The sequence below is a fragment of the Rousettus aegyptiacus genome, unplaced genomic scaffold (assembly GCF_014176215.1).
Source record: "Rousettus aegyptiacus isolate mRouAeg1 unplaced genomic scaffold, mRouAeg1.p scaffold_m13_p_4, whole genome shotgun sequence".
Classification (NCBI taxonomy): Eukaryota; Metazoa; Chordata; class Mammalia; order Chiroptera; family Pteropodidae; genus Rousettus; species Rousettus aegyptiacus.
Genome location: NW_023416307.1, coordinates 111,300,983 through 111,314,374, shown reverse-complemented (window position 1 = coordinate 111,314,374; position 13,392 = coordinate 111,300,983). Strand labels below are relative to the sequence as shown.

The window sequence follows — 13,392 nt, the reverse complement described above, 5'->3', positions numbered from 1 at the left end:
TGTATTTGACTCATGTTGTCTTTTAAAATTTTAATTATAGTATGACCATTTTAAATCTCCAGATAGAATATTGGCAGAGATTAAATTCTCCTCATAGATAAGTTTAATTGGTTTCATTTATGGATTTTAATAGCATATTCTTTACTCTTAGACAAAAGCTGGGCCTGCGATGACATTGTAGATGTGGCACCAGTGTGCAGTTCATTCCAGTGGCGAGTAGTCCCCCTAAGTCCCTCCAAACATTTCCACGTGACATTTCCACAGTGGCGTGTGCATTTGAAAATAAAGCCTAGTGTCTGTTTTCACCTTTACGCACATGTGAACCTTTGCCCAGTTTTAAAGAATGGGGAGTCATCTTTGTACAGTGTTGTTCAGCCAGGGCTGAGTAAGAATCATGGGAGAAATATTTCTAAACTTGAAATTGCCTAGGCTCAGCCCCTAAGAATGGGAGATGGGGAAGGGTTTTATATTCTGTTCATTCTTGATTTGGAGATATAAAGTTGAATCTTCGTGACTATTCAATTATGGCCTTTGTACTATAATAGAATTTTGTTTTTTGCTTCAGTGTAAGTTTCTCTTTTAAAATGGGTACTTTCAATGTGCATTTTATTTCAAATACAAATATTCATGTATATTGATGTTGGCTTGTGTTGGGCAGGATATGGCCAGACATCATTTCAAGTGGGAGGTTTTTCTAGATTCAAGTAAACAAACAGAAGAAAGTACATACGGCTTTTTGGCAACAAAATAATTTCAAAACAACTTCCATAAAACAGACCAAAAGGATTCCAAAACCACAAAATAAAACTGTGACCATGATTTTCAGTGTCTTATTACCCTTCTGGCAGATAATGAGTTCCTGCCGAAGAAAGAGAAATATAATACACATATGCAAAGTTGTATGAGTTCAATAGGAAAAATGCCTAAGTGAAAAAAAAGCAGGATGTAAAATTATACATGCAATATGATAACATGAAATATTTAGAAAAAAAGATTGGAAGGAAATATGCCAAAATGTTAACAGTGGTGATCGCAGGCGGCAGGATTATGGCTTACATTTCTTTCTGGTGAAACAGAGTTCTTTGTCAACAGCTTCAGTGATGGTGTCCCTGCTGTGTCAGTCTGCTAGACACATGGAGGTGTTTTCACCTGATGATTTGGAAGAGCTATGTCTGGGCAGATCAATACATTTCCTAAAGTGAAATGAAGCTTGAAAAAATAGATTTGTCGAAGCTTGAAGGCCACAAAGTTTGAAACAGATGTCTTATCAAATTCATTTTCACATCCCTACCATGAATGAAAAATAGCCCTGCTGAGGTTTGAATCAGATGATATCGGCATGACTCTCCATTCTGAGAGATGTGGGATTCAGCCGGGTCTATTGTTAGACAAGAAGTGTAGGCAAATCCGCTGATATTAGTTAATGGAATTTATAAAACTCTGTGCTCTGTATGCAATCAATTTGATGAACAGAAGGATTTTTCTTTCTTTCCTTTTTTTAACTGAAAAAAGTAGTGAGCAATGTAAACATTTCATAGTATAGAAATAAGAATTAATTGACTAACCCACTCCCAGAGGTAGCTATTCTTAAGCAGGTAGTATGAGCCCTTTTAGACATTTTTTTGTACATATATAACCATATCCTGTGCATATATAACACTCTCTCTCTCTCTCTCTCACACACACACACACACACACACACACAGTTGAGATTATAATCTGCAACTTAATGAGTTAAAAAGAAATAAGTTGTGTTTTCAGTAATATATTACCCTTGATTACCCTATATTATTACTTAATTCTCCTGAGCAACAGCAAAAAAGAAATAATAAAGTGATTGGATTAGACATAGCTGAGTGATGTGCTTTCTTCATAAGTATGATTTTTTTTTTTTACTATAAGTATGCTATTAGGTGGAGCCTAATTATATGAATGAGGAAAACAACCTGAAATTTGTGTCTTATCTAGTAGTGAATTATGCCATGGTAGAAAATTCACTTGAAGTATGTTCTGGCATATGTTCATAATTAGATTCGAGAAATAGACAATTTAGAATTGTCAGCCAGCCTTTTGATCTTTTCCAATATCAAGTTCAAGGTCTTCATTATTGTTTGAAAAACACAGAGTGGAACAGGCTAAGTTCGATTTGCCCACATGGGTGGTTTAGATTACAGCCATGTCTGAATTCAAGATGGCCTTGTCTTTAGACCTTTTCCTTGATCAATACACAAGCCACTTGGATTGTTGTAATCTAAGCACAAGATTAAAATAGCATTGCTCTTTGAAAGTGATTTTGCTCATTAAATTAAGAGACCAATTCGATGCTTTCTTCTTTAAGTTTAAAAAATCGACTTAGAATTTTAAATAATCTGGAAAATGATTGTACATTGAGCACCTGCATTTATTTTTCCGTGCTCCTGCAGCCACTCTTAAACAACAGTAAACTGACCTTACACACACACACACACACACACACACACACACACACACACACACGGACAAATAGGAAAGGGGAAACCTACAACAAAACATTTGAAGCTGAAAATTCAATGGATGAGAGCTAACTAATTAAGCAAATATGAGAAGGCAGAATTCTGAAATGGGGGCTGGATAGCTCCACTGGGTCCAGTTATACCACAGAACCTTCTAAAGGTTAGCAATTGACAGTGCAGGTGCTGCCTCCAGTGTGGGGTGAGTTCAAGCTAAAATCAGGAGTTGATAGTATGTTTCAGAAGCAGTTAGATCCCTTAATCTCCCCCATCTGAGCAACTTATGCCTACCCTTCTCCCTCCAGCAGAAAACTGAGTTATTCTCTGGTGAGGGTAAAACAGTCTCAGGACTGGAGAATGCAGGTCGGGCACAGTTGGAAATATTTACATAATAAAACAGGAACATAGACCCGACCTCCCCACGTTCTCTCTCCTCCCAGAGTCTCCTCTTTCTCTCAGCAATCAGAATACTGGTAATCAGGCCTAGACCCTCCAGGAAGGAGACCAGAAGATTCTTTTGGGGGAATCTGCCCAGTCTAAGAGGAAAGACTCTTCCTCATGCTAAAGACTGAGGTCACTGAAGACAATAAAGTAGTTCTTAAAAATTCTGAAGAATAGGTATTTCTGACTTAAGAATTCCACATCAAGACTCACTATAAATTGAGTGTGAGGGTAAAGACATATTTAGATGTGTAAAGTCTCAAAAACTTTGTCAGCTTCCTAAAAAGGAGTCAAGGGAAATGAAGTTTGGTGGAGAATATCTCCACCAAAAATAAGGGGAGTATCCAAGAAAAAGGGAAGTATGGATACAGAAGTGGAGTTTAGCCAAAGAAAGGCGTGGACATTCCAGGATATCAGTTTTGCCGCAAGTGTAGAGACCATCAGTCTTGCTTGAAGCAAGGTGGTGGGTTCTAGAAGATACTCCTCAAGAAAATGAAATTAATGCATCTCTGAATATGTTGAGAAATGGCTTAGATGAAGAGTTTAGAGTTGAATAGTGAACTAAAAATACAGACTGCCAGTTGACAGAAAGTAAGCATGGTCAGCATGGTCAGCATGGCTCTTGGGCTTAGTTATGAATATCATTTACTTAACGTAAACATGAATACTGCACTGAATAACATTACTATAGTGGAAGGATTAGGAACAGGATGTCTGTGGGCTGAGGTCACGATTGCAAAAGAGAACTTAATCCTCATCTTCCATGACGGGAAATTCGTAGATAATGCTTAAAAATGAAAAAATCAAGATATAACAGCATAAATATTCCCCAATGCTAAAAGACTGGTTGAAAGAGTTGAGTATGGCTGTCTCTGGAGAGGGGGGAATAGACATGTCATCTGGTGGCAGGGGTGGTGATGAGGGAATGTCATGCAACTACAAATAATAATAAAAAACTATTTGACTCTTAAAATTGTGTTCCTAAAAATAACACTTTTTTCAAAAATTAAGTTTTATAGTTATGCTTAAAGCAGTATTTTATGAATTCTATGATGCACAGTTTTTCCACATTTTCATTGTCTCACTGAAATTAGGATGCATCTTAAAATCTGAGGTCTTGGACTTAATGAAATGAGATGGCTTAGGATTCTGATATTGTATCTTATTTGAGAATTACATGACTATAATGCTTTTTCTTTTTTAAATTGAAGATTTCAGGCCTAAGTCTACCTCTTCCTCCCAAAAAATTGATTGGTAACATGGATCGTGAATTCATAGCTGAGAGGCAGAAAGGTCTTCAGAACTATCTCAACGTTATCACCACGAATCATATCTTGTGTAATTGTGAGCTGGTTAAGAAGTTTTTAGATCCAAACAACTATTCCGCGAACTACACTGGTAAGCATGGGATCTGTCTGCTGTGGTCACATGGCTAAAGAGGCTCTGTGCTTTGCTGGAGATAAAATATGTGATAGAAACTCTTTTTCCAAATGAGAAGATGTGTACCTTTGTTTTAGGGCGTTATTTACCTACTAATTCTTACCTGGTTGTAATTTCCTACTGACATATAAAAAGAAAATAATTACTTCTAACATATTGTTAATGTCTGCACAGAAAAATATGGAAGAGAAGTTACTGTGTCTATGCACTTATGGTCTTGTCTGTATTATCTTCCCTGACAGGACAGAGAGTAATTAATTCATGATAATCTATACAGCAATCTCAATTTGATTAATATTCGCTCCACTTTTGTATTTACAATACGTAGTGTGCCTGTTTTTTTCTCGGAATTACTTTAAGCACAGCAGTGATTCAGAAGGAACCTCTCTGTGTCTTCCTGGTTGTTCTCTGAGACCCACTCAGTGCAAAGCGTGTGGAGGATGTGGTTGTCTTCTAAACCTTCACTAGATCAGGGCAGCAGCCAGGAAACAGGTGGAAATGGTACCAGCTCCACAGAAAGCTGGCATCAATAACCTCAGCCTGGTGTCAGAAGAATGAGTGATTAAATATTGAACACACTCTGCCGTGGTCTTGAAGAGACCAATGGAAACTACTGTAGGACTGAACCAATGACTAGAATTCAAATAATTTGTTAAAGCTAAACAATGCTTAGAGTCTTTCTAAGTGGAACTCTGGGTATTATTGATAAGCTGATTTCCTTGCTAAGAGAATAGATCGTTAACATGCTACTTTTGGGGTCCTCAAAACACTGCTTTTGAAGGAATTAGAGGGAGGCACTTTTATTCCTATCTCAGGGAAATAGAGGCACCAAACTTTTCTGCATAATAGAATCATCTGGGGAGCTTTAAAAAGTCCTGATGCCCAGGCTACATTCATGCCAGTTAAATCTGAATTTCTGCTGGTGCGGCTCGTGGTTTGTAAAGCTCCCTAAGAGATTCCTTTATGTAGCTGAGAGCGAAAGCCACAGCCCTTGGGCCTTAGTACTCATAGTGTGGTCCTCTGACCAGTAGCGCTCTTACCAGTGCTTGTCAAAAGTGCAGCATTCGGCCCTGTCCGGGACCTACTAACCAGGGTCTGAGTTTAACAAGGCCCCCAGGTGATCTGCATGTACATTACAGTTTGAGAAGTCTCCCTCTGGAATGTACCTGCCATCTTCTAATGGAAGTGCCAGTAGGAGCAATGCCTTTCCAGAATGCAACCAAGCAAAGGAAATTCACATGAGATTCATATTTCAAATTCACATTTACTATAGGTTACAAGTTGAACATTGAGTTGTTACAAGGCTTCCATTCATCCTCCACTTGTGTTTTGGTTCACATACGAGAAAAGGCATCACAGCACAAGGGCTCCTGGGACAGCTCACATTCTTTCAGAGTAGCATCGCTCATGGCTTTCATTTCTCAGTTGTTGCCCAGATTGTCAAACGGTGGGCTCTCTGGATTGATTGTTATCAAATCAGCCTCATCTCTGCCTGTTCATTGGTTTGTCCACATTATTGCCTGAGAGGGCCTGCTCATCTTCTCCTGAGAACAAGCATCATGGGGTAATGCACATGTGATGATACCATTCATTCCACAGATCTTGACTATCTGCTGTGTCTGGCATGTGCTGGGTGCAGGGCTGGGTACTGTGGATGCAGGTTTGAGGAGGATGCTCTCCCAGCTCTCAGGGAGTTTTTACCAGAAGTGCATTGAGTCATATGGGGTCAGCGCTAGAAGGGATCTTGAAGCAGACACATCAAGATTTGCCCTTTCATTTTATAGATGAGAGGCCCCCAAGAGGGAAGGCCTTACCTAGGGTTGCATATTTGTAGTGTATAAGTATACACTGTCTGAGTGTTTTCCAATTAAAATGCTGCTTAGATGGATCTCTGTATTTTCTTCTGCTGTGCTTCTCACATGCTGCTATTGTCCTTGATTTTTCCCCCTCTCTCCCAGCATGGTAGAGGGTCAGGAGTCCAAAGCAGATGTGAACAGGGGTATAAGAAGGCCACTAGAGACTTTGACCAGGACCCAAATGTTCAAGGAACTGCCACTATTTAGAGGGCATAGCCCTGTAAAAGAACAGTAGAGGATGATTGCTGTTTTCAGAGAGATGCTGATTTATTTTCTCCTTTAAATGAAATGTCAGAACTTGTCTTGCCTCTAGGCTGACTCACCAGCAGTCTCCGGAAAGGGAAGCCCAGGCCTCCTCCTCCCCACCAGCTTGACTGAGCCCTTCCCTGAAAAGCCAGGCAGAGTTGTCCAGGCTTCTCAAAACTCACAGTGTAGCCCATAGTCAACACTGGGGGAGTCTGTAAGGTGTTCATTTGAATTAGAAAGTCTAATCGAGGACCAGCTATTGTACAGGGAAAATGGGTGTCTCCCATTCATGAAGGGTTTGTGTTGGGACAGACGGACTCACTCTCTCTCCCTCCCCCCACCTCCCCCCCCCCCCACACACACATGTTACTTGGACCAGAAGTCAGGAGGCCTGGATCCTAGTTCTGGCTTGGTCATTAGCAGTATTTCCCCTTTGCGGGCCTCAGGGTTTGGCCCTATAAAATGAGGTGGGGATGGAGGAGTGGACTAGGGAGTGTTGAAGCTCCTTTCTGGTCCTAAAGCCCCAAGAATCCCTTGAGAAGGTTGATAGTGGTGGACTCCAGGATAAAAGGAGAGAAGGAGGGATTGGGGATAGGGGATTATATTCAGAAAAAGAGCAAGGTGCTTTAGAGAGGTTGGAGGCCCATGTCTGCTGTGCAGGCCTCTGCAACACCACCCCTGCAGGACTAAGAGGTTAGTATTTGTTCCCTATAGTCATCCCATGGGGCTGAGATCTAGGAACTTAGAGGCTGCACACAGTAGAGGCAGCTGGTACCTTCTGAGCTAAGAAGTCTGAGTTCTGTCGGAATCGCGGGATGGACTTGAAGGCTTTGCTCTGCATTTCCTTTCTGGGGCTTGTTTATCCACATTTACTGAGCATGCAGTTTTCCCCTATGTGTCAGTCAGTGCTAAGGAAATAGAGGGCAGATTCCTTCCTTTTAATGGATTTTATGTTCTAATGAGAGAGAACATCCACATCCATTGAACACTGTATAGAACCCTTAGTTCTTGCTGCATCAAATACTTATTGAGCACCTGTTATGTCCAGATGCTAAGAATACAGCAACAAAGAAGGAATAGTTCCCCCAACCCCTACTCTAAGACACTTTTGCAGGGAGATTGACAAGTGAAGACTGGCAGGGTAAACACAGGGCATCACTTTGAGGGTGGGAATGGGGTTGTAGATGACTGAGATCTGAAGATGGAGGAAGGCTTTCTAGAAGAGGTGATATTTACACAGAGATCTGAGGGGTGAGTAGAAATTGGCGGTCAGTGCTCCAGGAGAGAGAGGTATTTCCATATGGTTGTGGCCTTTATCCAGATTAACATGTATTCTTCCAGGCAGAGTTTATGATGTGGTAGAAGAGAGAACCCTAATATAGAACAGACTGTGAGAGTATCCCATAGGATAAGGACATATATAGCACTGGGAGTGTATAGAGGTGGGAGGGAGGGGGTCCTGGCTAGAGGGGCTGCAGATGTGGGCTGAGCTTCAAAGGTTAAATGGGCAGGGATAGAAAATGCTGGGGGGCAGGAGCAGGTCCATCTTCGAGGGCCAAGGGAAGAAAATCTCAGAGTGAACAGACCATAAGGTACTACATGTTGTGGGAGACAAAGCCAGAGCTAGGTTGAACACTAGGTTTAGAAGTGTGGTCTTGATAAGGAAATGGGCGCCAATAAAGGCTTCTGAGCAGAGAAGTCAATGTTTAGGATTGAAGTGCCTGAGTCTGGGGGAGAGAGAAGATTAATGTTGGGAGAATAGTAGTCATGTAATCTACTTGGCAATAAATTATAGTAGAAAGAAGATGTCTTTTCTATGGTTCCCTAACCCCTAAGATACAAAAAGCTATTTCCCAATCCTCAATTTATCAGTTACAAAACTACCATGTTTCATTTGTTCACAGATATATCCCCATTCCTAAAACAACATATGATATATAGTAGCATACAGAAATATTGTTAAAGAATGATTTTTGTGGGGAATTGTGAGTCACTGTTAGATTTGAGCCAATCGTCCTTCGTAGCCTCTTAGAATGATGTACTTCATTTGGAAAATTATTTTTCACGATCCTTCTCAAAGTTGATAATAATGATTTTTACTTAAAAGAATTTCCTTTTAAGTTCGTTTATGTTCAAGTTATTTTGGAAGTACCAAAACATTTTATATCAACATTAATTATAGGGAAGGTACAGAGTTCCCAGTGTCGATAACGAAAATTTATATGCTTCTGGCACAGCCAGTCCTTCCAAATGGCTTATCACATTGGAGTAGTTAGAACATATGTAAATGGAGTCAGTTTTGTACTTGGTCATCACATCTTTTCTTCTTTGTGGATAGATGACACTTTACATATTGAGTCAATAAACAAATAGCTAGTGGATTTTCTTCCTTGAATCTCTTAATTCATAATGTACTGTAAGTACATCAAAATGATTATGTGTGCCAACCTCTTGGCATGGTAATTTAGGCCATTTTGACATACGGAGAGCATTTCTGCCCAATCCCTGATGCCTCACCAGTTTGCCTGGAATGTAATTAATGCTAGCAGAGGTGAAATCCCATAGTGAATTTATAGAGGATTTCTGTTTGCTTTCAGGGATCAGCACTCACTGAATTGAGGGGAAATAGCAAATTACAGATGTTGCTTTTTGCAGAAAATGTGAAAGCACAATTATTCTGATAATTTCTTAATACAGTGAACTTTAGAGAACTTCCTCTTCTCATTGTCTTCTTAAAAGGAAGAAACATTCTCATGATAAACGAACACAAAAAGAATGCATTTTTTTCCAGTAAACAGGCACAACATCACTTCCCACATAGACGTTGCTGTATATAGATGTTTTTCTAAAACACTGGCTTTTGTTTCCAGTATATATTTAAGGTTAATCACTTCTTTGTTGGTGAAAGCTATAATTCCATGAAGAATGAAGACGGGATAAATATCAGTTGGAGCAATGTTAAATACTGTTCCACGCTGACCTTAGAACACATTTTTAGTTTTGTGCTTGGATTGTGGCCTGGTGCATATATTGAATTCTTGGCTTACACATACTAGTTTGTATATTTCAGATCCTCCAGTTTTTAAAATACGTGTCTATATAGACCTCACTAGTAATTAATTACTCTTCTTTGATAAACTTTTTACTTTGGAATAACTTCAGATTTTACAGAAAAATAGCAGTGATATACGGAGTTTCTACATATCCCTGAGCCAGTTTCTCCTGATGTTAACATCTTATATAACCATAGCATATTTATCAAAACTAAGATATTAACATCGGTACATTGCTATTAACTATAGATTTTATTCTAGATTTCACTAGTTTTTCCACTAATGTCCTTTTTCTGTTCCAGGATCCAATCTAGAATCCCACGTTGCATTTAGTCTATGTTGTTGTTGTTATGTAATTAAGTTTTTTAAGACAGTCATAGACTCTAAGGATTTCATTTGCAAGAATAATATCTTAAACATATAGTACTTTCCTGATATGCTTGACTAATGAGTTTCTAAAATGTCTTCACAGAGATTGCCTTACAACAAGTTTCCATGTTCTTCCGATCAGAACCAAAGTGGGAGGTAGTAGAACCATTGAAAGACATAGGTGAGAAACTGGCATGCCCATTCTGTTAAAAAAGACAGACCACAGAACTGGATTTTTTATCATACTTTCCTATGTGTATCCCAAGAAAGCTCTTTAATGCAGGTGATTTCTTTTTCTTTTTTCCCCCTACTGCTTGATTTCTTAACGTTTAAGACTTACTGAATCTTGGTTGAAGCCCCATCTGAGGACTTACTTCAGTGGTAATAACTTATACTTTCAGAACCATCATTTATTCCTCATCTGTCATTTTCACTAAGTCTAAACTAAAGTGCTATTTTTCTGTCTCCGTGAAAAGAGTAATTTCTTTGTTTGCCCCCCCCCTTTTTCTTTAGCGCAGGCTTTGCCATGTCAACATTCCCAAATAGTTGTTTTACTTGTGCCTATATAGCTATGGATAATATTGCCAGACTTATGTTTATTAATTACTCAGTCAATGAAATTTATATCAATTGGCATAAAACACATTTCTGCTTTTATGGTAGGTTGGAGAATAAGGAAGAAATATTTCTTGATGAAGATTAAAAATCAACCAAAGGAACGGCTGGTGTTAAGCTGGGTAAGCTAATTTTTTGCTTCGGTCCAATTTCAGGGACTTTAGATGGGTTTATGAAAGCGGATACTGACAAGAAAATCATGAAATTATGTTGTGCTCCTGAGCCAGGGGGGCCTCCTCCCTCCCCCATTAAAGGATTCATTTGAAGTCACCTTGCTTATGCATTTGGTTATTCCAATGTGATTATATTTGATCAGCTAATAAACATTTGAAAAGAAATAGGAACGGCTTAGGCTTAAAATAGTTCTCTGGAACCTCTTTAGGATTGGCAGTTTTGCAGTTTGTTTTAAAGAAAGTATTTGGGCATTCCTTTGTTATCTCTCACTTTGAAAGTTCTAGTGATATATTTGGTTAATGAAATTTGATAAGATTATAATTGAGTACTGCTATTTATATGTTAATATTCTGTCTCTCCAGAAAGGCCTGAGGCAGCAAGACTTAGGTGGTTTTCATCTTTGGTTTACATTCATATATTTGGACAAATAAAAAAGGGAAAAGACTTACAGGGGAATTTTTTTTTTTTAATGACTAAGGCAGTACCTTGGTATTTCCATGTTTTCAGGCTGACCTTGGCCCCGACAAGTATCTGTCAGATAAAGATTTTCAGTGTTTAATCAAACTTCTGCCTTCCTGTTTGGTGAGTACAAGTCTTTCTATTATTCTTGGTGCTGATGACAGATTCACAGTGTTTTCTTGTAGGTGACCATGGACAGAAGAGCTGGACATACTCTATAGGCTCGAAAGAATGGAGAGGTACAGTGGATTTCAGTTCAGACTGAAATGGCTCAGGGATAGTCCCATAGATTAGAGGTTATTTCAGTGGTGTTCACGACATATAACCTGTGAAATGTGTGTTAATTTAAATGTAGCCTTTATGTATTAAAAATATATAGAGTAGGTAGTAGTCACTGTGTTCTTGGTGAGAATGTTTATATCAATGGAATTAAAAAACCTGTTCTAGCCTGGAAAAACAGAATAATATGGATTTAGGTAAGCTGGATGAGGGAAAGGAAAAATAGCTCTTTTGCTGCCTTACTATTCTCACAGGCTAACTAGGTGGCATTTAGTACACAGTTCAATCCCAAGGCCTTCGGTGGAAAGAACCACATTCATATATTTCAAAATAGATGCAGAATGTCTTGAGGAAAAGACTGATCTGGCCAGAAAATTGAGTTAGTGTGGGTATTCTTTATCTGTGGTCTGCAGGAGAATGTAGAATGAATCATTCATGGACTGAGCACAATTATGCTGACCTATGTAGCTGAGTTGATGAGTTTGTTTTTGAAGACAGAGTATCTTATTAAGCTAGAAAACTAAGCTTTAAATGAGGTGTGATGTGTAGCCGGTAAAAATGCTGTGGCCTTTGAATTTGATTAATTGTGTGACACAGGCTGTCAGCACTGAATTCTAAATTTCTTTTAATAGATATGCTTTTTCAAAAGAAGGTAGTGAGACAAGTGATACATATTAATTGTATGAAAGTCAGGAAACACAGATAAGCAAAAATAAGAAAATAAAACTCACCTATAATCCCAACCAACCAGAAATATGAACAAAAATGTTTAGTTGTTACTTTTCTAGAATTTTATATGATTAAAAAATATATATATACACATATTTTAAAATCTGATTTTTTTGTTAATAGTATATCATGAACATTTTTATTTCAATAAATATAGTATTTATATTATTACTGGCTACATATAATTAAAATTATTATTACTGGCTGCATAGAGTTAAATTGAATGTACCTCAGTTTACTCAACTCATCTTCTAGATATTTGGATCACCTCCAGTTTTTTTCTCTTTAGGAAAAAGCTGTAGTGAACAATTTTAGCTAAATGTTTATATCCATTCTTAATTATTTTCTTAAGATAAACAACTAGAATTAATTAGTAAGTAATTATAGGGAGATATTTTGAGACTATATAAATACCCCATTCTTTATCAAACCCACTAGTTTTAGCATTCATTGAGATTTTCTAACTCCATTCTCTTATATTTATTTATTAGTTGAATTAGTTGGCATTCTAATAGGAAGAGCTTCCTAGTCTCCCTTCTTTATTTATATCAGTATAAATTCAAGGATTTTATTTTATTCATTGGGTTCCTTTTTGGGGTGATGAAAATGTAAAATTAGATTTTGTGATAGTTGCACAACTCTGTGATTATACCGAAAACCATTGAATTGTGCACTTCAAATAAGTGAAATGTAATGCTATGTGAATGATATTTCAGTAAAGCAATTAAAATGTCAGCAACAACCATTTTGATGTGATGGTCAGCAGAAGCTTCATGATCAATTACTATATTTTCCTGGGCACACTCTTTCACCCCTCAATTCACTCAACACTTGCCCCCCCCCCCCAAATCTTTGCATAGCTCAGTTCCCATAAATTAAATTTTCATGGTACTTCTTTGAGCTAAGGGAGATCGCAAAACCTGTCTGGAACCAGGTGGTTCATTTGACCAAAATTTCAGGTCATATGAGTTCTTTAAGTCAATAATTGGTCAATCTCCAACTCAGGAGGACACTGCGAATGATCATATTGCATACTCCAGGAGAAGGACAAGAAGATTCATGCTAGCTGCTTTGGAAAAGGGCCAAGATGCCAAAAAATGCTGCTTTTCCTTGTTTTATGGCACTGTGCAGGAGTGTGGAATGTTAGGCAAAATTGTGAATGAAGACACATTTATCATGGTTCCCACTTGGCTATTCTAGGATTCGACTTTATTCTTTACCAATTTACAGAGGCAGAATATT

General features: G+C 38.3%; 1 protein-coding gene across 9 annotated transcripts in view; it reads left to right on the top strand.

The window, feature by feature from the left end:
- Nucleotides 1–13,392, top strand: part of PXK (PX domain containing serine/threonine kinase like) — a 67,566-nt gene that overhangs the window by 28,511 nt on the left and 25,663 nt on the right. For all 9 annotated transcript variants that reach the window (XM_016131626.2, XM_016131625.2, XM_036218668.1 and 6 more), the window contains exons 4-7: nt 4,142–4,328; nt 9,998–10,075; nt 10,558–10,631; nt 11,191–11,265. In XM_016131626.2, coding sequence (XP_015987112.1) covers nt 4,142–4,328; nt 9,998–10,075; nt 10,558–10,631; nt 11,191–11,265 — 414 coding nt within the window. The remainder of the gene's footprint in view (nt 1–4,141; nt 4,329–9,997; nt 10,076–10,557; nt 10,632–11,190; nt 11,266–13,392) is intronic.